At 50.4% G+C, this 23,123-nt stretch overlaps 1 protein-coding gene across 2 annotated transcripts in view; it reads right to left on the bottom strand.

Moving 5' to 3' along the window:
• The window catches only part of STK10 (serine/threonine kinase 10), a 122,426-nt gene that overhangs the window by 19,951 nt on the left and 79,352 nt on the right, over positions 1-23,123 (bottom strand). The window contains exons 8-12 of one of the 2 annotated variants that reach the window (XM_057729109.1): positions 16,725-16,868; positions 13,950-14,495; positions 11,482-11,612; positions 6,716-6,839; positions 6,075-6,254 (exon numbers count right to left, since the gene is read on the bottom strand). In XM_057729109.1, coding sequence (XP_057585092.1) covers positions 6,075-6,254; positions 6,716-6,839; positions 11,482-11,612; positions 13,950-14,495; positions 16,725-16,868 — 1,125 coding nt within the window. The remainder of the gene's footprint in view (positions 1-6,074; positions 6,255-6,715; positions 6,840-11,481; positions 11,613-13,949; positions 14,496-16,724; positions 16,869-23,123) is intronic. The other variant, XM_057729118.1, reaches the window with a different exon arrangement.

Genomic DNA, 23,123 nt, shown 5'->3' with positions numbered 1-23,123 from the left:
CCGGCTATCTCTCACGTGGTATAACGTTGATTGTTCTCAATTATTGTTTTGATTTGATCGCCATCAACTTCAACTGGTCTACCCGACCATGGAGCATCATCCTGTGAGAAATCTCCAGCACGAGACTTCGCAAACCACTTCTGACACACTTGATCAGTCACAGCATCTTCTCCACACACTGCACAAATCTTTTTGGGTATTTCAGTTGCATTTTTACCGTTCTTGAAATCATAAAGCACAATATGCCAAAAACGTTGCTTTTTTCTTCAATCTTCAATATTAAAATGGCTACACAAAAATTCACCGATTTTGATTTTTTTCAATGCATGCTGATATGACAGCTGTCACATACAGTCTAACAAAATTGTTTTGAAAGAAGTTAAAGACAACTAAGTGCTACTAGAGTCATCTTACAGAAAAAAGTGAATGAACCTTTTGGTCCACCCAATACCAAGTGCTGGTGAGGATATGGAGCAACTGGAACTCTCGCATATTGTCTTAGAGGTGTAAAATAATACAGACCCTTTTGGAAAAGTTTGGCAGCCTCTCCTAAAGTTCAACATACACTTATCATCTTACTCCAAAATCCTACCAGCTAATCTTTATCATCTCTTCCTCTAAATCTTGGGTGTTTTCTTTCATGGTTTTAGGTTTGTAATCAGAATCCTGCCCCTTTGTTCTTTAGATTTAACGGTCTTGGATTAGGGTTTCTCTCAGGCTTGCCACTATTCACTTTTGGAGCCGGGTAATTCTTTGTTGTGGGGGTTGTCCTGTGCACTATAGGATGTTAATAGCATCTCTGGCCCCTACCCACTAGACGCTGTGGGTTGAGACAACCAAAAATGTTTCTAAACATTGCCAAATGTCCCCTGAGGAGCAAGAGTCCCTGGTTGAGAATCACTGTCTTAGAAATCCTCACAAAATACCCCAAAAATGTCATCTGTGCCACTTCACCTTCCATATGCGAGGGCTCCCTTGGATCTATGGTATGTAACCATAATTCACCACACGTCTGGTGTTTGTCAAAATGCCATTAATAGCCCTATTCAAGGCATCGTACAATTGAAAGGATCCATTAGCTTAGAAGTGTGCTTTTCAAGCTTGATGATGTGGTTTTCCAGGACAGAAGATGAGAAACAGCAGTTTAGAAAAGGGTCTGGAGGTTTCTGCTAAAGGCACTGAAAACAGTAAGAAGTGTTACACCACTGACAATGAAGGGAGAAAGCAAAGAACATTTAGAGTAGAGTCACATGGCACTACCTAGCAAAGGGGCACCTGGACCTACTCATAAGTAACCCCTGAGGACAGGGATGTACCAGCACTCTGGCTGAGGTCTACAAAGAGAGGCTGTCTCATACATGTCAGAAATCCTGCTTTTTGGTCCAACCGCACATCTCTGGAACAGTCCCTGGACTTGTTTCCCATTTTCTCATCAGAAAACATTATCTGGCTTTTAACTAAAATTTTTAGGGAAGGCCAGGAATATAATTCTGTGATGTTATAGAGATCCAAACTATTTAAGAAATAGTTAAATTATGTTTAATGAGTTTTGCCTAGGAAGGCTGGAAAACAAAGAGCTCTGGAAAGACTTCCTTCAAGACTGAGTTTGTTTTCAAATTTAGGTGATCTATGAAGTAAGTTACAATTGTCAACTGAGTTTCTCGTGGATGTTAAATGTGTCTACGGGGACTGAGGAGCAGACCATCCATTTCATTCTCATAGAAGACATTTATTATACATTTATTATATTTCTATACGTAGACACACACAGCACTAGATTCAGGTAATTACTTGAAACAATGAAGAAGAAATATGTCCCCATTCAACTAGCTTACTAATAATGATGTGTCCCATATGCATACCTCCTAAGTGCAAGAAGGTCATTAGCATGATCTATATTTCATAACAATTGCTATAACCATGAAAGAGGTCCCATATGGCATCTCAAGTTTTACCCGCTGTTATTTTTGTATGTTTTCTATTCCTGAGATCAAATCATGACTGGCTTTCTCACATTCAGTGGGAGGGTGAACTCTTCCTTGCTCTGAACTGGTTAAAGAAAAGTCCACGTGGGTCTGTATATGGTCTTCCTCTCTAGGAAGACAACATGTGGATTTCTCTGGTGCAGCACTGGGCTGGCTAATACTTTTGCGGGTAGTTCAGAGCCTGCCCACCTGGGGGTCCTACTCATTCCCACTTTTGTGCTTCATCCCTGCTGGTCCATCCTAACCACCAATCCAAGGGCAATGGGCAGGCAGCCTCTACCCAAACCTCCCATTCCTACCTGAGCTTCACCGGCAGCCCTCACACAGATGACCTTTGTGATCAAAGCAAAGCCCTTCCCCGGCCCCCACCAGCAAGAGTCCCCAGACCTTACTTTGGAAACTGAGAACAGCGATAATGGTAAGAATAACCAAAAGGGCCACCACGCATTAAGTGCTGCCTAGGTGCCAGGTGCCTGGCCGGCATTCTGTCATTTAGTCTATATCCAGAACAGCTTCACGAGTGACCCTGTCATTACGTGCTTTCACAGAGGAGACAGAGGCTCAGTGAGTTTAAGCATACTGCCTGAGTTCAGAGTCAGGATTCAAACTCGGGTCTCCCCGACTCCAGGCTCCACACAACCACTTCACTATAGAGCCATCCTAAAAGAACTTGCTTCTCTCTTTACGAGTGGAAGAGACCATCTTCCTCCTTTACTCCCTCTGATAAATAAGTAGCATGTTCTCAAACTTCTCATAACCATGTAACGCCTCCCATATGGACAGCCTCTTCCAACAATGGCGAGTCTGAGGACAGGGGCTGTGCGTGACTCGCTCATCACTGCCTAAGACAGGGGTGGCAGATAGTAGGGGCTCTAAAAATATATACGGGTCAATTAAGTGACAAAACCCCAGCAATGAGCTCTGGGAACCAGAAGCAAACGCAAGCCTGTGCTTTGCCTGGCTCCATCGTGAAACAGATTAAAGCCAGCAACTCTGTTCAATCAGCAGGCCAGCATCCTGCAGCGAGACTGCCTCATGGGAGGACAGTGACAGGGTCACGGTCCTACCAAATGCAAGAAGCCAAAAGCGCAAAGAGGTCAAGCTTTTTCTTTCCATGAAAACTTTTTGAAGAAAAACACCCAGGGAAAAGGAAAACTTTAAAAACTGAATCTGAGTAGAAGCCCAAGTACCAGATCCCACGCACTGCCCCAGAATTCACCGACAGGCTTGACAACCCTCCCGGAATCCTGCCGTCAGCGAGAACACCCAGCACTGCTAAAGGTCGGTGCCGGCAAAAGGCAAGGAACTCTGTGGCGACCCCTCACACCTCCCCATCCCAGGCACCCCCTCTGCAGCCTCTTCTTTTTTCCACTCTTACAATCCCCACAACTCCTTCCCCCATCCACACATATGAAGGGTGTGCATACATGATAGGGTGAGGAACCAAGAGGAAACTGAAATCCACTGGCTACTTATTCCGGGGCAGACACTGGGTGCTTTTCATTTAATGTTCAAAATATCTGTGAAGAATGCATGGTTAACAGCTATGAATCAAACAGCAAACTCCTGCCTATGACTCACCTCCCTCCGTGATCTGGCTCCTCTCTACCTGTCTGATTTCATCTCACAGTAATCTAACCAACCACTTCCTAAGCTCTTACCACCCTGACCATTTTTCAGCTCTTTGCAACTCCAAGCTCTTTCCCATACCTCAGGGCCTTTGCATATGCCATTCTACCCTCCTGGAAGCATCCTTTCTTCTGGTCTCAGCCTAAATGTCACGTGCTGATCTCTCCATATCTTCTCTAGTTAACCAGGCCATTTGCTCTCACAGCATGCATGCAATGGGCAAGTGTTTTATCTGATGTTGTGCTTTTTTTTTTCTAGTTTCCCTGGCAATTAACAATTCTTTGAGTGTAGGAACCATATCTATTTTGTTCATCACAGTATCCCTGGCACCTCATATGGTGCCACACATGTAGATACTTGATGCGACAGTAGCTAAATAACTTCACTGTGACAGAAGGTAGCCAGAACTCGGGCAAGAACTTGAAAACATCACTGGCTTGGCTCCAGACCACCACAAGAAAGCGAGCAGCGCAATAAAGCAAGTCACGTGAAATTTTTGGTTTCCCAGTGCATAGAAGAAGTTATGTTTACACTACACTATAGTCTGTTAAGTGTGCATCTGCATTATATCTAAAAAACCCAATTGGATAGAACTTAATTTAAAAATATTTTATTGCTAAAAAAAATGCTAATCATCATCTGAGCCTTCAACGAGTTGTAATCTTTTTGCAAAAGTAACATCAAAGACCACCGACCACAGATCACATAATCATAAAGTCTGAATATGCAAGCATTACCAAAACGTGACACAGAGACAGGAAGTGAGCAAACGCTATTGGAAAAATGGTACAGAAAGACTTGCTTATCGCAGGGTTGCTACAAACTTTCCATTTGTTAAAAAAAAAAAAAAAAACAAGCAAACAAAAAAAACACAGTATCTGCAAAGTGCAATAAAACAAGGTCTGCCTGTAGCTTGTCCAAAGCCCAGCAGTTCGCTTTGAGCCACAGAGCCAAGACTTGGAACCGAGCCTGCCTGCCAAGCCTGTGCTCCCAGCACTGGAGCTGGGGATGTGCTTAGTATGGGCTTCTCCCCTCCGCCCCCCCACATATCTCAGCCCCCTGGCCCATCTCTCAGCAGGAGGTTCAGGACCAGGGTTAAGTTGAGGCACTCGCCTACGGTACAAAAGGGAATGGCCAAGATATATACAATTTTAAAAACTCAAAATTCATGCCAAAAAAAATTATGAACAAAATATCAAATACAGACAGGATCAAGTCCTATCCTTATGGGGCTCAGCCTCATTGCCTCACACTAACCCTGGCCCTGTCGGATCCTGCCTTTATTTTAAATAGCTGATATTCTGTTCATCGTGAATATTTATTTTTCTGGCTGTGCTGCACAGCTTATGGGATCTTAGTTCCCCAACCAGGGATTGAACACAGGCCCTCAGCAGTGAGACCATGGAGTCCTAGCCACTGGACCGCCAGGGAATTCCCCATAATGAATATTTTACACGGATTTTTATTTTAAAACATTGCATCAGAATATTATTTATCTTGATTATGGAGCTTTTTGGCACCTCCTTAAATTCTGTGCCCTAGGCAAGTTGTCTCATCCCAGCCCTGGCCCTGCTCAGCCAGCCAGGGGCCCTAGTTCCCACAGGCAGCCACCGGAGGCCCCTTGGATACACCAGATGTCATGTCCATCACAGTAAAGTCTAGGAGCTGGGCTCTGAGGGCCCTGAGCACCATGGACCACCCTTAGAAGCGGTTCACCTACTGCTCGCATCTGGAGATGGGGAAGCAGCCTGGATTGGCACACCTGCCCCAGGGCTTCTACCCTTCTCGTCCCCCTCCTTCTTCCTGAGAGTTTAAGAAAGAAAGTCTGTCCCAGCTTTCCGCTGTCTGGCTCCACAGGGGGAGGTGTGGGTTGCTCTCTGGGACCCAGATTCCCTTCCCCGGGGCAGGCCGAGAATATGACTCCCTTCCCTTTGTCTCAGGACCATCTACCTCTTTGCCGCCTCCACTTCCCCTTCCAGCTGGCTGAGGAAAGAGGAAGAAGAGGCACATGGGTCCAAACTAGGGGGCTGCTGTTCTGGGAGAAGGGAAAGCAGGGCATAGAGGACGTGTGTGCGCCCACGCAGCACCCACTCCACCTCTGGTGTCAGCATCTCAAGCTCCCCTGAGCTGCCATCCCTTCCTTCCCCCCTGCTCTCTTTCAGCGAGGGCTGCTGAGCTGTGGGGACATACAGGAAGCTGCCTAAGGCCACACGGCGAAGGCCTGCCTGGAACCAAGTCCACACAGAGGAGGGCAGAGCCCAAATGATGGGGCAGGGGCTCCGAATGGCACAGCTGGAGGAGGTGGATGCAGACATCCCTGGACGGGAGCTGTTCAGGTACACAAGCTCCCCCAAATTCCCTCTGTTGCTGACGCCTGGTTGAGTTGGGGTTTTGATCACTCGCAAGTGAGAGGGTCCTAATCCTCCCAGACACCCCTGTTTCCACCCGACACGTATTCACCTCCTTCTTCATCAGCTTGAGCTGCTCCTGGAACTTGGTGTAGTCCCGCTCCTGCTCCAGGCGGATCCGCTTGGCCTCCTCCCGGCGGCGCACAGCATGGTCTTGCTCCATCTTCTCCACTTGCTGCTTTTGCTGACGCTCCAGGTTCTCCAGCTCTGTGTCAAAGTGCTTCTTCTTGGCCTACAAGGAGCAGAAAGGGAAATTCAGGAAAGTCACCTTATACCTGGGAGGGAGACAGGGAAAGCCCAGAGCCCATGCTCAGACCTGGGTTTGTACCCCAGCTCTACCACCTCCACCACCCCTTTGCTGCTGTGTGACCTGAGACAAGTCACTTAACCTCTCTGAGTCTGTTTCCTCACGTGCAAAAGGAAGACCAGACCATCTACTTCGCAGGGTTGTTGCATGGGATGCAAAAAAGTTACGTCCCCTCTAGAGGTCCTCCTGTGTGACTCAGAGGAGCAGCGTGACCTTCATGCAATGCTTGTGTTTATAAGTCAATGCCTAATGAGATCAGGAAACCAGAGGAATTGGGCAATTGTGAATTAGTCTCCAAGCCCAGTCATTCTCACTCTGCAACTTCCACTTAAAAAAAAACATGGAGGCAAGAAGCCCCATCGGGACCCATCTTTTCTCACACTCACATTGACTTCTTGTTCAAAACGCTTGTGCATCTGCTCCAGCTGCAGCTCATGCTTGCTGCTCAGCTGGGTCTGGTTCCGATGCTCTTCTTTCTGGAGCAGCCGAAGCTCTCGGAGTTCCTGGCGCCTGAAGGGTGGAAAGATGTGGACATTTCAGTCAGAAAGTGCCCTCAGTGATCATATAACTCATAGTTAGGGACAATGAAGGCTGGGGCGTGGAGAGGCATCACACAAGTTTGGGGTAGAGGCATGACGAGAATTTAGAACGCAGACTTCATTTGACATTTATTGACAGACAAAACACTAATAACCTTAATATATAAAGAGTGCTTACAAATCAATAAGAAAAACAGCAATATCCTGATTTTTAAAAGCAGCACAGAACATGAACAGACATGAAATAAAAGACAAAATTTTTAAATTACCTATGTGGATATGAAATGCAAATTAAAAACAAGTAACATTTTCATTAAATAGGCAAGAATATAGGGGAAGTTGATACTTTCCTATATTTCTGACATATACAAATTGACACACTTCTGGAGGACAGTACAATAAGTTTCTGCGTTTTGACACAGTAGTTCCACTTCCAGATACTAATTCTAAAGAGATATTCATAGATGCATAGCAGAATGGAATAAGGATATTCATAACAATGTTATTTAGAATAGGACAAAATTGAAAACAAATGTCCATCAATATAGATCTAATTAAATAAAATACATCCATCTGATATAATTTTATACAACCACTAAAAAAATCAAGTTCTAGAAGATACTGAATTACATGGAAAAAAATCTATGAAAAAAATGCAGCAATTCTTTATGAACAGATAGGGATTGACCTGTAAATGAAAAAAGCTGTCGAAGACTGGGCCTATGATGCCACCTACCATCTGGGTGAAAAACAAAAAGGACCATATATGTGTGTGCACATATGCATGTGTGTGTGTACTTTCCTATTTAAACATTGAATGTTTCTGGAAGGATTACACTCTAAAATATCAACACAAGGAGGGAGCAGGATGGCAGGCAGAAAAGTGAGGGAGATTTTTCACTATTTGCCCTCTTTTTGAGTTTTGAACCATGATATTATATTACCTATTCAACGTGTAAATACAATAAAAATTTGACCCAAACGACACAGTGTACCTTCATTTTGTAACACATCTATTGTCAGTGTGTGTATGTGTGTCCTCACAGAAAAAATACTGGTGAGATAAACCCCACTAATTGTGGTTCTTCCTGGCCAAGTCTATTAAAAATTGACATGTATCATTTATGTAATCAGAAAATTTAAAAAAGAAATTAAAATGATGCAGAAAGAACTTGGGCCTCCTGACTGTGAATGGGGGGTTCCCTGGCAGCTTGTGTCCTATTCTAGTCCAGCATCTGCAGACTGCACCACAACCACCCCCATTGCGGGGACTTCCTCACAGCTACCAGGGAACTGCCCACCAACAGCTACAGGAGGAGAGGCCTGCATGTTCTCAGGGGTCAGAGGGACCTTGTTTGAATCTTAGCTCGGCTCACGTTCCAGCTGGGGCCCTCAAGCGGTCGCTCAGTCTTTGCAGGCTCTGTTCCTGCATCTGTAAAATGGGGAGATAATTTCTACCTCTCAGGTTCTTTAAGGTTAAATGAGGTGATACCTGTAGTGCCTGCCTGGCACGTGGCAATCACTGCCCAAGTCGTATCTTCTCCAATGATAACAAGGAAGAAGAGACAAAGGCTGCCCCATCTCTGGGAAAAGCCAGAGACACTTTCTACAGCCACATAAAGAAGCTTCCCTGTGAGCCTCTGCATTTTGGGAAAAGAGAAGGCAGGAAGTGATTTTTGAGATTGTTAACAAAGAAATGGAAACTAACCTTAGAAAACAACTGACAAAAAAATGCACAGAGAAGGTAAGCAGTCAGGTTCTGACATTACCTCCTTGACCCACCTGTGTTCTCACAAGGGAAAGGCAGGCAGAGACAGTCTTAAGATGGAAAGAACCAGCAATTTTAGGCAAAACCAGAAAGAACTCCGATCTAGCAGCCTCAATCTGTGAGAGCGACTATTTGGTGACACTCTTCAAAGGCCTACGTGTGACCCAAGCCTCCAGAGACGCTAGGGTCCAGGTACAACCAGGGACGTGGGCCAGAGCCTGCCACACCCTGCAGCCTGGATTTACAGGATGTGCAGACCTTCAGACCACAGCACGCAAACAAGCAAAGCCTTCGAACCTGGGCAGCACCCACTCCTCTGCTTAGGAGGAAGGTAGGGGCACAGCGCCAGGGCCAGAGGCATTGCTTCCAGATGGGATGTGGTAGATCTGGAATTTCAATCCCAGGAATCTGAACTGGCCAGAGAGGAGATGATGGAAAGGAAACCCAGCCCCTGAGATCTGAAGCTTGAGGAGTACAGGTCACTTTCTAGGTGACCATTAAAACCGAAGGTGTGGATACCGAGCAGGGCCTTGTGGGGCTCCTGGGCACAAAGCCTTTCTGTGTCCCCTATTTCTTTGATTATAGGCAAACAGCCTTCATTCAGCCTCCATGACCTTCCCTGAGTTCCAATGGGCAGATTCAAGCAGTTGTTAATTAGGGAAGGGAGGGGACGCAAGACCAGGGAGACACAGTCACGAGCCGCCTTGCGACAGGTCCTGTTTCCCCAGCAACAATACACACACAGTATCTTTGAGCTATTTTGCAGAAGGCGAAACCCCTCCAGGTGGGAGAAGCTAATGATTAACGATGGCATGCTGCCCACAAGCACGTGGACCCCGGACCCGTCGGCCCTGAAGGTGGATGATGCTGACTCCTGCTTAGCTCACCACCAGCCCATCAGAAGAAGGCAGGACTGTGACTGCCTTGGTCCTTATCGCCTACCCCTGCCCACGAGCCCCGACTATAAGCCCTCTCCCTATTCCCCAGAGAGGGGCACAGTTCCTGAGGTGCTAGCCACTGTGCTCCCCCTTTGCCTGGCAAAGTAATGAAGCTATTCCTTTCCACTCCTCCAAAGCTCTGTCTCCGTATTTCTATTCGGCATCAGTAAACAGAGGCCAGGATTTTCTCGGGGACAGTGCTGTGGGCCAAGAGCAACCATCCCCACCACTCCCCCAGCCACAAGCCTCCCCAGTGCACACAGATGGGGACACCCGTGTGTGTGTGTGTGCGTACGCACATATGCGTGCACGCAGAAACACCACCCATGAAAAGTTTGCATTTTGCCCCCCGCCTACCCCACTCCTAGAGGGGAGACGTGCCCCCAGGCATCCAAAGCTGCTTCTATTCAGCTTTGGAATGTCTATGCTTTTTAAAGATATGAATGTGTCTGATGTGTTAGAAATGTCCTCCAAGCCAGTCATGAATTTAGCCTGCAAAGACCTGGCCTCAAGGGAGATTCGTGGCTCCTAAGCCTTCCTCTGTAACTGAGAAGCCCCCCACCCCCACCCCTGCCCCCCGGCAGCCCCTCCAGGAAGCTTCCTGGTCCAGTGGAAGCCTGGGAGAATCCGCACACAGACAGACCTTCTCACCTGGATGACCTGAGGCAAGTACGTTCCCACCAGAAACAGTCTCCTCATTTACAGAATGGCCGCAATAGGGTCTCCCTGAGGAGGGCTGTCAGGGCGCCCAAGCGCCTTAAACGTGTAAAGATGGTTCCTAGCAAATAGCTTTGCCTCCCACCCTCCTCCTCACACCAGTCCCTCCCAGTTTCACAGGTTTTGCCTGCAAAATGCAGGCTGAATGCAACCACTTCTTCCCTCTGTCTGGCCAGGGTCTCCCTGCATCCCTCTATCAGTCCCACCCCCTCTACGGCCCAGATACAGTAGGGCAGTGGAGCCAGCTTTCAAAAGGGACGTTCCAGCTGGTCACTCTCCAGCTGCTTCACTCCGACTGCACCAGGGATGAAATCCACACTCTTCCGCCTCTGCCTACCGGGGGACATGACCTGGGCCCTGCAGGTCCCGGGGACAGCTCCCCATCCTCTCCCTCCCACCTTATGCTCCACACTCCAGCCCTGCCCTCTCAGGTCCCTACGCAAGCTATGTGGTCACCCCTCAGGCCTTGGCCTTGCCGTTCCCTCGGTGCTCCCCTGGCTCCGCTCGTGGCCAGCTCCTCGCAACCTTCCAGCTCCGCTCAGGAGATTTCCCAGAGCAGCATCCCGTGGCCCAGCCAAGGGGCTCACGTTCCTGTCACCCATTACTCCCTTCACAGCACGCACCACAGTTGGGCATTATCCTGTGTGCTGTTTGTTGGCCCACGAGGTGTAAGGTCTACAAAGACGACAGCCTCAACTACCTGGGTCACCACCATGTCCCCCAACCTGGTGGGGGGTGTGGATACATGGGTGAATGGCTGGCTGGCTGGAGGGGAGGGTGGAGGACTGGGTGGATGGAGGGCTGGGGAGGTGGGTAGATGATGGATGGGTGGGTGGGTGGATGGAAGGGTAGGTGTGTGGAGGGGTCTGTGGACGGAGAGATGGCTGTGTGGATGGATAGATGAATGGATGGGTGGGTAAATGACTGGGGAGACGGGTGGACGGATGGATAGGTGGATGAGTAAATGGAGGTGCGAGTGGATGGAGAGGTGGGTAGGTGGGTGGGTGGATGGGGGGTGGGGGGGTTAGGGAATGCAGGATCTCAAGCAAAGCCAGCTTCCTTTCGTGTCCTTGTTCCTGCACTCGATGCTGTAGACAGACATACAGCTCTTGCAGCAGAAGGACCCACTCCCATCCCTCTCACCGCATCCCCACCCTGGCACTGCCATCGGCGGCCCTTCCCAGGCTTACCTGAGGAATCTCATCTCCTCGTCCTTCTTCTCATCTTCGCTGATGATCTTGGAGGTGGTAATGCTCACCTCCACGCCATCCACCACAAACTTGCGTGTCCTCTTGAGGGTCTTATTGTGCAGCCTTGAGTTCTGGCCAGGGAAGACCATTAGGAAAAACTCAGCATCGCAGCTAAGAATCCACGGGGGATGCAGGGGGTGCGGCCCACAGCCCCAGCCCCTCCAGGTAGGGGACGACTGTCCGTTATCCCCCTCCTGCCTCAAGCTTCTCCACCTGGGGGCCTGAGTGTCTGAGGTCAGGCCCTTGCCTCTCTCTGATCTCGGGCTTCAGACCCTGCCCATCCCCTGCCTGCTGGCTGCCGACACGCTCTCACACACAGGACGTGGCGTCAGAAAGAGCAAGCTGGGTTCCACTCCTCCCTCTACCGCCTCCTGGCTCTGCGACCCTGGGCCAGTCCCCTGTCCTGTCCGAGGCTCAGCTTCCTCAACCTGTCAGAGGAGTTTTCAAAGATGCGATGGGGGTGAGGCGTACAACACCACCTAGCTGGCGGCAAGGGTTCAACACTTGGTATTTATTTCTGACAATTCTTATTGCAGACCATGATCTCTTATCCTCAATGCCAAAATCCAAAGAGCCCGGAAACCAGAGTTCATAACTGCTTTGGCCGCCAAATCTGACCTGATGATTGCTGACTCACTGCGGCCAGAACTCCCGGAGGTATTTAAATATACCCTTTGAAAGTTCTCCATCCTGACTCCGATGAGGCCTGTAGCCCTGCACTGGGGTCACTATGGCATCTCCCCTCTGACCTCTCCACTGGCTTCCGAGGTACTTCCCGGTGCAGCCCAGCCCGGCCTTTCCAACACTGCCCTCAGGGCCTGCCAGCCCAAGAGCACAGGGAGAGCCAGGGTGGCTCCCGGCAGGAGGCCTCCGCCCTCAGAGTCCACGCCGACCCCTGTGCCCACGCAGTCGAGCCCAGCAGACCGTCCGTGGCCCTGAGGTCTGGGTTCCCCGCCCCCGCAGACTCCCACCTCTTCCCATGGCACCTCGCCCAGGAATTCTGGACACTATGGGCCCGGAGAGGTCACCCTGCAGCTCATCTCCCTACAGCACCCAGCTCACGTGTCCCAGGACTCAATTCAAGATGAGTCAGACTAGCAATCAGAAGCGCAGGCTGGCTGGAAGCAAGTGGGGGAGAAAGGAGGCCTGGGCGCAGCCCTCGCGCTACAGCTGCTCCCGGTCACGGGGCCTCTGCCCGGAGGGAACAAGCTCCCCGTCAAATCAAGGGTGCTGACACAGCCACGGACTCGTATCAGAACAGCCAAGTTCCCTGACTCACTGCCAGCCCGCCAACAAAGGAATGTTCTCAACACCTTCGAGAAGAGGCAGGGACCCTGCTCTGGGTGGGTCAACCTTTACTTAAAAAAAAAAAAAAATTACCTTTTTTTTAACCCTTAGTGTCTTTTAAGCAGAGAAGGGACAGAACCCCTGTCCTAAGGAAGGTGATAGGCCCCGATGCTTCTTACACATCAAAGCTGCGGCCGTCTCCACTTGTCCTGGTGACCTGTTAGAACTGTGCTTTCTTTCTGTTCCCGAAGCGAGCTGTACTCCCAGCTGCTTCTCCTTTTGCTCCCTTTCATTTGGCCAGTATTTTTGAGTTTCTGCTATGTGATTTTCACCAAGTAAGTGATGGGGGAAAAAAAAATGCCAAAACTTCCCTAAATTCAGCCTTGATTAGGGATAAGGTCTTCAGTGTGGCCCATCAGGTGACCAATGGTGAGTTCATGAACATCTCACAATTTGTGGGAGCCGACAGGGGACAGGGTCAGCCCTTCCTGAGGACAAGGAGGCCACAGCTCCCATCGCAAGGGCAGAATGGCACGTGGGATTCAGAGTGCAGACTCTGGAGTCTGGACCGCTCCCCACCTCCCACCCGAGCCTCTGTTTGCTGGGCTGTACTTTGGGATGCTGAAGGAGCCTCCTTTATGGTTGCTTTTAAGCACTTTGCAGTGCAGGCCTTGTGCCGAGCTCTCAATCACAGCGGCTACTGTCACTCACAATGCCACCCCCTCCAGAACAGCCACGAGCCAGGAGGACGCCTCAAGCCCACTCCTTTTCATTGAATCAGCAGCTGGACTACCGGGCTGACCCCCAAGTCAGAGAACTTTCACTTCCAGAATTCTCTCTCCCCCATTTTGCCAGGGCCTTTAACCAAACTCAATTTAAATAGAAACCCAAACTGAAATTAAAACCCAAACCAACTGCCTGACGTGACTACATCCCAGACCGATCTCAGATATTTGGGGGATTAAACTACGAATCAAACAAAGAGCTCTTTAAAGAAAAAGCAACTTCCTGAACCACTTAAGATAGAAGGCAGACACCATATACTCTCAAAACCCAAAACTGGGCAGCAGAACATCCTGCAGTCCTCCTGCTCCGAGCCTGTGCACAAGAGGCAGTGTTACCTTGATGGACAGAGAGCCAGTCTCTTTGTTCAGGGACAGGTCAGCTGAGAGGGAGGTGCCGTAGTCCATGCTCTCGGAGGTGGAGAGGCTGCCACAGTCTGAGTCCCTCTTGGAAGGGCCTGGAGCCGCCTGGGCGGGGAGCTCCAGGCTGCCGTTGGCCAGCTTCTCACTGCCCAAGGTCTCCAGGGCGCTGCTGTTGGGACGGCTCTGGCTTGTTTTCTGGGCCCTGCTGGCTGCTGGACTGAGGTCCCCACCCTGGTCAGCGGCTTGCTTCTCCTCGGATACCTGAATCCTGGCATCCATGGACACCGGTCGGGACTTCCGGAGGGGCACGGGCACTGCTAGGCCATTCTCATTTGCAGGGGCCACACCTGGGGGGCTGGTGGTTTGGAGGGGTGTGTCCCCAGAGGGCTGGCTGGGCCCATTCACACTGTCCTCAGGCTGGCTGGGTGGCGGTGGGGTAGAAGGTGACTCTTTGAGGAGCTTGTCGGCATCGAGGCTCAGCTGACTCACGTCAGAGGAGTCCCGAGTGTGGTTCCCCAGAGGCTAGGGAAAAAAACACAGTCAAGGCCATGCTACTGTGTGTCTGAGGCAGGAGTCAGAGAAGCAGTGAGGTTGGAAAGTCAGGTACCCACAAGATGAAGGGGGCCAGGGAGGTATAACAGATATCCCTCTCTAGGAAGCCACAGTCCTCGCCACTCCCTATTGCCTGACCAAGAATAAAATCACTACTTGCTTTGAGGGATACGCATTCCTCCTAGGAGTGGAGGCACCGTGGCCAGCTAGACAGCTCATGCCCTGTCTAAAGGGGTCAGTGGCTACTCTGCTCCAGCCAACTGTGACAACATGGGAAAATGGGTCCCCTGTGACCAGACCTTCCAATTTTCCAAGCCAAGCTGGAATCTGGATTTTTACGTGACATCTCCTGATTTTTAGATGACAACTAATTCAACTTTGTTTTTGATGTGGACTATTTTTAAAGTCTTTATTAAATTTGTTACAATACTGCTCCTGTTTTACGTTTTGGTTTTTTGGCCCCAAGGCATGTGGGATCTTAGCTCCCCGACCAGGGACTGAACCCACACACCCCCTGCATTGGAAGGCTAAGTCTCAACCACTGGACTGCCAGAGAGGTCCCTCAATTTTTTTTAAAAAAAATCACGTAAAGGCCAAGCCAAACCTATCCAGGGGCTAGATTCAGCCGGTTAGCCATTAAGTTTTTTATGTTTTGTTTTTGTTTTTTAGAGTTTTCAGGGATAGAAAATACTGAAAATGTTGCTGTTGCAAAATAGAACATCCACTTCTGTGCATGAAACATAAATGTCCAGCTTAAAGTAACACCCAATTAGCCACCTTCCAGGTCGGGAGTGGACCACTGTCCCAGCCCTGAGACCCCCCCACCTGTGTCCTTCCTCCCTTGACACAATCATTGTCCTCACTTCGATCTCTAAGTGTTACAGGTTAGTGTGTCTGCTTTTAAACTTGATATTAACAGTCATACCATAAGCACCCCCTTGTGCTCTTTTAAACTTGGATATGGAATCTTCCAGAAGCGACTCTAATCCACCTTCTAGTCAATTCCCAGAGCAATGATGGTTCAAAAATTCAGATCTGATCCTGACATCTACACACCAATGCCCAACCCCTGCCTGAAACCCTCACGGCCCCCACTGCCTTCATGACAAAGATCGGCCTCCTGCCTGTGGAGAAACCAGGTGGGACGTGACCACTTTCTGCCTCCTCCCCAACCTGGCTGCCTGCCTCCTCCTGGAACCAGACACACTGCCTCCCCCTCCCACTGTGGTTCTCCCACTCCGAGCCCACAGCTGGCCCTGCCACCTCTCAGCTCAGCCACTTCACCGCTCGAACCTCAGTTTTCCCATCTGTAAAGTGGAGCCTGGGTTCTCCTCTGTCCGAGGTGCAGGGTGCCCAGCACCCAGCAGGGGCTCAGTAAGGGCTGTGATTACTGTGCTGACTCCAGGCATCCTCCTCGGGGCATCTGCTCCCCGTCCTGGTGAGGATTCACCCCAGCTCAGGCTCCTCCCAGGACTGAATTAAACTTGAAGAAGTGCTGTATTGTCCATCCCCAACAGACAAGTCCAGACAACAGACTAGGTCCACAGCACCATCTGGACAGTAAATCTCTCTTCCTGGAGGAGGCTCTCCCCAAATGGCTAGACCAGGGATCTGAAAACGGCAGCTCAGGACAGAATCCAGCCCACAGACATGTTTTGTTTGGCTCAAATGTTTTGTAAAAATTTAAATTAGCATTAATTTAAATTTACACTTAGCCAGGCGCTGAAGCTTGCAGATGGGTTACGAATGTGCCAAGACATGGGTCCCCTGGGCACTCACGGCAGCCAGACGGGGTCTGGGGTGACCAGAGCCCCTCAGCCTCTACATGGGCATTGATCCCCCAGTGTGCTACACACATCCTCATTCTGTGTGTGAGCCACGACGGGAAAAAGGCTGGGAAGCAAAATGAGTCAACTACCAACTTTTAAAAACTGGAAGATCTCATATAAAAATCTGATTCCTGGTCTTCCCTGAACACTTACAGGATTTGGCCCAGACGCCCTGCTGCCTCATTTCGGCCCAGACGCCCTGCTGCCTCATTTCGGCCCACGTGCTGTCTTACATAACCCGTGGCGTGGGTGCCTGTGACCTCTGAGCTGGGGAGACACAGAAGGGAACCCTTCCTGCGCCTCCCAGGCCCCCTCCTCCACCAGCCGAGGCCTGCAGGGATCCCGTCCCTCCCCAGACCCCTGTTCTCACAGGCCTTACAGCGGCGGCATCCACCGAGTCCTCCTCTTCTCCCTCATCCCGGCCGTCTTCAATCTCCTCCATCACTTCAGCCTTGGCCTCGGCCACCAGCTCCCGCAGAGCCTTGTTGCTGGTGATGCTGCTGACGAAGGGGTGCTGATGGGGGCAAGACAGCTGGATTAGAACCACTGTGGGCTGCGTGGGGGGTGGGGTGGGGGGCGCAGCCACGGCTGGGGGAGGGAACCCCCCAGGCGGAGAAGGCCAGTGGCATCCCTGAGCAACACGTGAACATGAACTTGGTCAGGCAGACCCAGAGGCAGCTCAGAAAGTCCTGTGTGTGACGGAAAGAGGGCAAATCCCAGCTCTGCCACTCATCAGCTGTGTGACTCTGAGCAAGTCCCTTTGTCTCTCTGAGCTGCGGGCTCCTCACCTCTGAAGTGGAGACAATAATGCCAAACCCACAGGGATGGCGTGAGAATGGAATGAGATCGTGCACAGGGACGAGCTGAGCCCAAAGCGGGAGCAGAAGTAATGTTTCAGGAGGTTTGTTTGTATATTTGTTAATTTGCTTTTTTTGAAAGGTTTTCACATACCGTTTAAAATATATATATATACATACATACCTATACACACAGACACTTTATTGAGGAATACTTACACACAGTAACGTTCACAAATCATTACACTCAGTGACTTTTTCTCCACCCCCCACCCCTTTTGGGCCGTGCTGTGCAGCATGCGGGATCTTAGTTCCCTGACTAGGGATCAAACCCATGTCCCCTGCATTGGGAGCATGGAGTCTTAACCACTAGACCGCCAGGGAAGTCCCTCAGTTATTTTTTCCATACATACACACCCGGTGTAACCACCACCCTGCTTAAGACACAGAACATTCCCATCACCTCAAGAAGGTCCCCATACCCCTCACAGTCAACCTCACTCCCCACAGCCACCCAGCTCCAGAGACTAGTTTTGCCTGCTCTTAACTTCATCTGAACAGAAGCACAGAGTACGTTCTCTTCTGTGGTTGGCTTTCTTCACTCAACACGAGTTGAGCTGAGGCGATGAGGTTCGCCCATCTTGTTGCGTATGTCGGTAAATTCCTCCTTTTAGATTCCCGTGCAGTATTCTACCGCAGGACTACGTCACTGTTTGTTTATTCTTCCTGCTGCTGATGGCCATTTGTGTTGTTTCCCGTTTGGGGTAACTATTAATAAAGCTGCTATGAACATGCGCATATAGGTCTCAGGGGGGACGTGTGTGTCTGCAAAATCTTGAGGCCAAGTAGTGTATGTTCCATTTCTAGGCATTTACAGAAATGTCACATCTTTAAAAAGTTGAGGGGCTTCCTAGGTGGCGCAGTGGTTGAGAATCTGCCTGCCAATGCAGAGGACACGGGTTCGATCCCTGCTCCAGAAAGATCCCACATGCCACGGAGCAACTAAGCCCGTGCGCCAAAAAAAAAAAAAAAAAAAAAAAAAAGTTGAGGGCTCTTTCACAGACCTTGGAAAACACCAAAGCTTTTAAGGCCTCGGCAGACGATAAATCAGCCTGAAGATCTCCCTGGTACAAGTCTGTCTCTGAGCATCTTGTCCCCAGCACCAGGCTGTGGACAGGGACATTGGATTCCTCAATTCCCCAAACTCACTTGGGGCCACTTAGAAAGGCATTGGTGGGGCTTCCCTGGTGGTGCAGTGGTTAAGAATCCACCTGCCAATGCAGGGGACATGGGTTCGTTTCTTGGGCCAGGAAGATCCCACATGCCGCAGAGCAACTAAGCTCGTATACCACAACTACTGAGCCTGCACTTTAGAGCCTGTGAGCCACAACTATTGAGCCCACATGCCACAACTACTGAAGCTCACATGCCTAGAGCCCCACGCTTGGCAACAAGAGAAGTCACTGCAATGAGAAGCCTGTGCACCGCAACAAAGAGTAGCCCTCGCTCTCCACAACTAAAGAAAGCCTGCATGCAGCAACAAAGACCCAATGCAGCCAATAAATTAATTAATTAATTTTTTTTAAAGTCATTAAGTTGGAATTTTGCTCATTTGAAATTTTCAGGAAGGCTCTGATAAAATTCACTGTTTTTACTGTCAGAAAATTTATCATCAGAAGAACAGTGTCAACAAGATTGCAGGGAAGTACTTAAATGAGTAAAGAGAAAAAATTTCCTAACACCTTGAAAACACATTCACCACTGATAGGTCCACTACACTACAAATCATTCTTATCTGCTTGTTCATTCTTATCTGTTTAGTTCATTTGCGGAAGGCCAGCGGCAACACCCTATTCAGTCTGGGCACCTGACTTTGCACACTGGAAAGCAATACACCTCACTCTTTTTAAAGAGCCCTGTCACTCAGATTCTCCTAAGCCAGCCTGTGTCTCTCTAGTTAGTGCAAACTAGTAGAGGTGTGAAGAATTTCATTTCTTATCTTCCTCTCCCGCACCCCCGTTCATCTATTGATTCACGCTTCAGCCCCACGTGGGGGCCAGTGATGTGCCAGGTGCTAAAATACGGCTGAACAAGCAGACAGGCAAGGTCCCTGGCCTTGGCAGCTTGGGGCTGACAACGTACATGTAACAAAAGGACAAAATCATTTTTCAGATTGGGCGATGGGATGGCGTGAGGCTGGAAGAACATGGGCCTGGGTTGGGGGGGGAGAGGGGGTGTCTGCTTAGATCTTTGGTCAGAGGGGCCTCCTTGGGAGAAGACATTCAAGCTGAGACCTGAGGGGTGTGAAGGGGCCGTCCAGGAAAAGATCTGGGCACAGAGAATTCCAGGCAGGGGGAGCAGCAAGTCCAAGGGCTGCAGCGGAGCAGTGATATAAACAGTTACCCTTTACAGGAGCCACTCTGGGTGCTGAGTGGCTCCAAGACGTCCTGAACGGGACGCTAATGCGGATGTACTAATCGTGGGAGGCAGGAGAGTACAGCAACGAAGATCGCTGGCTCTAGACTCGAGAGCCAGGCTGCCTGGGGTAAAACCCCACTTCCACCAACTTGGGCAAGTCCCTCAACCTCTCTGAGCCTCAGTTTGCTCATCTGCATACTGGGAATAATAGTATGGTTGGTCCCAGCACTGTAGTAAGAGCTCAAAATGTGGCAGGTCGCAGCAGCAGCACCATCACCACCGCCACTGCCATCACCACCGCCACTGCCATCACCACCGCCGCTGCCATCACCACTGTCACCACCGCCGCTGCCATCACCACCACCACCGCCGCCACCATCACCACCGCTGCTGCCATAAACACCATCACCACCACTGCTGCCATCACCGTGTCTTCCATTACTACCACCGCCATATCATCACCACCATCAGCAGCAGCAGAACCACATCAGAAAAGCCTTGAAGCACCAGTTTGCATTCCCGGCCATTCCCACTCCCTCCTGAACCCACAAAGAGCGCGGCTTTTTGGAACTGAGGGTAAGAATCAGATCCGAAAGGTTCCAAGCTTCACATCGCACAACCTCACACATGTGCACTTGAGCAAGAAGTCTCGGGACACTTCACCGCAGTGGCTGAAGCAGATGTAGAAACAAATAATGCAGACACAGGCTTCTGGAAATACCAGGTTTTCATCAAGCCATATCACACACTGACCAAATTAGTGGCTCTTCAGCTTGGCCAGGAGCCTTGCTTTCTGCTCCATGGCCTCCCCTGAGCACCCCGGGGGCTTTAGGAAGTGGAGGGGGAGGAGTGGGGAAGAAAGCCTCTGACAGAGGAGCAGATGAGCAGGGCCATTCCCTTGGACGCCAGGCTCCTGGAATCCCTGGGCAAGCGGGGCTGGTAGATAGGGTAGGCCCTTCTGTGTCTGATTAGGCCCAGAGCACTGTTCTGTAAACTGCTCTGGGACACAAAGCACAGACCACCTCCGCCATTGCAGCAGCTCTGTTACCTCTAGGGATGTGTTTAGAAAAGACGTTTCAACCCCCAAGCTGCCAAGGCCCATTAGAGACAAAGCCTAGCATAGAAGGGCCCAGGACCTTCCCAGGTGGTCAGTGCACGGTGCGCCTGCACAGGGACAGGCTGGTCTGGGTACATGGGTCCCCGGAAAGGTGCTCAGGTACCCCTGTGGAAGACCCGGATCAGAGGGAAACTCAGTCATCGGCTCCTTCAGGAAGAGGAACAGCTGTTCCATGCTATCTCACAGGGAGCCCCAAGATGCCATGGAGCTTGCCAACTGGCACCCGCCTTCCGGCCAGGACCTCTCCTGCCATCTACACAGCCATCATTTCCAAGAACTGGAGCCTAGTTTTCCTTTGTGTGCTTAGAAACCAGCAGCCGGGGTGTCCCACACTCCAAGACTGGCTTTAGAAAATGCCTAATAACACAAGTTTTCAAGTGTCAGCATCCTTCCCTCAATCCTCCTTCCCTGCTAACTTTATTCCATCTCTCTCTCTCTCTCTCTTTCATTCCAAATTTCTCTCCTTCATTCATTCAGAGACGCAACTTACTAGAGTGGTCAAAAGAACAGGCTTTGGAACCAGATGACCAGGATGAGAAATCAGCTCTGTTGCTTATGCGCTGTGTGACCTTGTACAGGCTACTGAACCTCTCTGTGCCTCAGTTTTATCATCTGTTTGACAGAGATCCAAACAGTACCTACTTCACAGGGTTGTTATGAGGATTAAATGATCTAACATTTGCTAAACATTTAGAACAGAACCTGGCATGGAGAAAAGGTTACATAACACTTTGTTAAGTAAAAATAAGCAAATGTATTTAATGAGTACTCGGTTGAAGGCCCTCTCCATAACCAGGCACTGATCTGGATGACTGGGGCACAGCAGTGGAAAAAAACAAAAACAGAAAACCAAAAAAAAACAAACAAAGACTGCTGTCCCCAGGGAGCTGACATGCTAGTCAGGGAGATCAACGATAAACTTACTAAATAAGTTACACACCATAAGTGCTATGCGCCATGGAAAAATGAAAAGCAGGGCAGGGGAAGGAGAATTAGGAATGTGCGGGTGCGGCAGGTCTGCAGTGTTAAATAGGGTACCTGGGGGAGGCCTCACTGAGAAGGTGCCATTTGAGCAATGACTTGAAGAGAGAGAGTCAACCACAGAGGTGACTGGGGGAAGCGCATTCCAGGCACGGTGGACAGCCAGTGCAAAGGCCCTGAGGCTGGACTGTGCCTGGAGTGCCTGAAGAGCAGCAAGGAGACTGGTTGGCTGGGGAAGAGTGAGGGGGCAAGAGAAAGAGAGGTCTGAGGGGTCAACGAGGGGTGGGCAGACCTTGCAGGACCTTGCAGGTTGTCGAGACTCTGGATTTTACCCAGAGGAAGACAGAAGTCATTAAGGTGCTTTGGACCCGGGAGATGTAGGACCTGGTTTTTCCCTCTGGCTGCAATGGAGGTGGTGAGAAGTGGCTGGATTCTGGGTATGTTCTGAAGGGAGGGATAACAGGGTTCTCTAGTAGAATGGATACGCAGTGTGCGAGAATGAGAGGGATTAAGGATGCTTGCGAAGTTTGGGGCCTGACTGCTGGAAAGCTGGGGCTGCCCCCGACTGAGACGGGAAAGCCATCGCTAGAGCATGTTTGGGGAAGGTGCGGGTGCTCAGCTGTGGACGTGTTACGTTTGAGATGCCTATCGACAGCTAAGGGAGGTGGAGGCTAAACAGCTTCATACAAGAGTCTGGGGGCGAGGAGGGCAGTCTGGGCTGCAGGCAGAAATGCGGGCGTCGTGGCAAACTAGACAAGCCCATCAAGGTGCTGGAGGCGGAGGAAAAGGCCCTAGCGCACGTCGCATTAACCGGATGGAGAAAGAGAAGCAGGCAAAGGAGACGGACGAGCGACCAGTGAGAAGGAAGGAAACCAAGAGGGCACGGAGACCTGACGTCAGGCACTGACGAGGGTCCCCTGCGGCTGCTGCTCGGTCCAGCAAGACCAGCACCGAGGCCTCAGCTGACCACCAAGTCCAGAAGGCGCTGAGGGCCTTGACAAGAATGCCGTACTAGAGCGGGGCGGGTGTAAGAGCAAATTCAACAAGTGTATACTGCGCACCGCGTGTGCAGCAGCCAGGATGCTAAAGGGGGCAGGTAGGGACAGAAGCGCCTCCACTCACACACTTCTGTGATGTGAGCGCGACCCCCCTCCTGCAGAGGAGGAAACGGAGGCTCAGAGTGAGGACCACTCGGTTTTCACGCGGGTGAGCCTGATTTCAGAGCCTGGGTTACCACCAAGGGATACGGTCCCAGTGAATACCCGTGCAAGTCAATGAATGGACCATAAACGAGCAGGGGCACACATCAGTCAGCTGAAGGCAGGATGCAGGGAAAGATGAGGGGCCAAGAGGAACCTGAGGGCCGCAGGCAGATGTGAGGACTCACGTGGGCACGTGACCAGCTCTGCAGGGGGTGCTGGAAGGTCAAGGTCTGGGCTAACCTCTGGCCACTCAA

This window comes from Hippopotamus amphibius, chromosome 1 (assembly GCF_030028045.1).
Source record: "Hippopotamus amphibius kiboko isolate mHipAmp2 chromosome 1, mHipAmp2.hap2, whole genome shotgun sequence".
Lineage (NCBI taxonomy): Eukaryota > Metazoa > Chordata > Mammalia > Artiodactyla > Hippopotamidae > Hippopotamus > Hippopotamus amphibius.
Note: the sequence above shows the minus strand (reverse complement) of the source record. Positions and strands in the feature narration are given on the sequence as shown.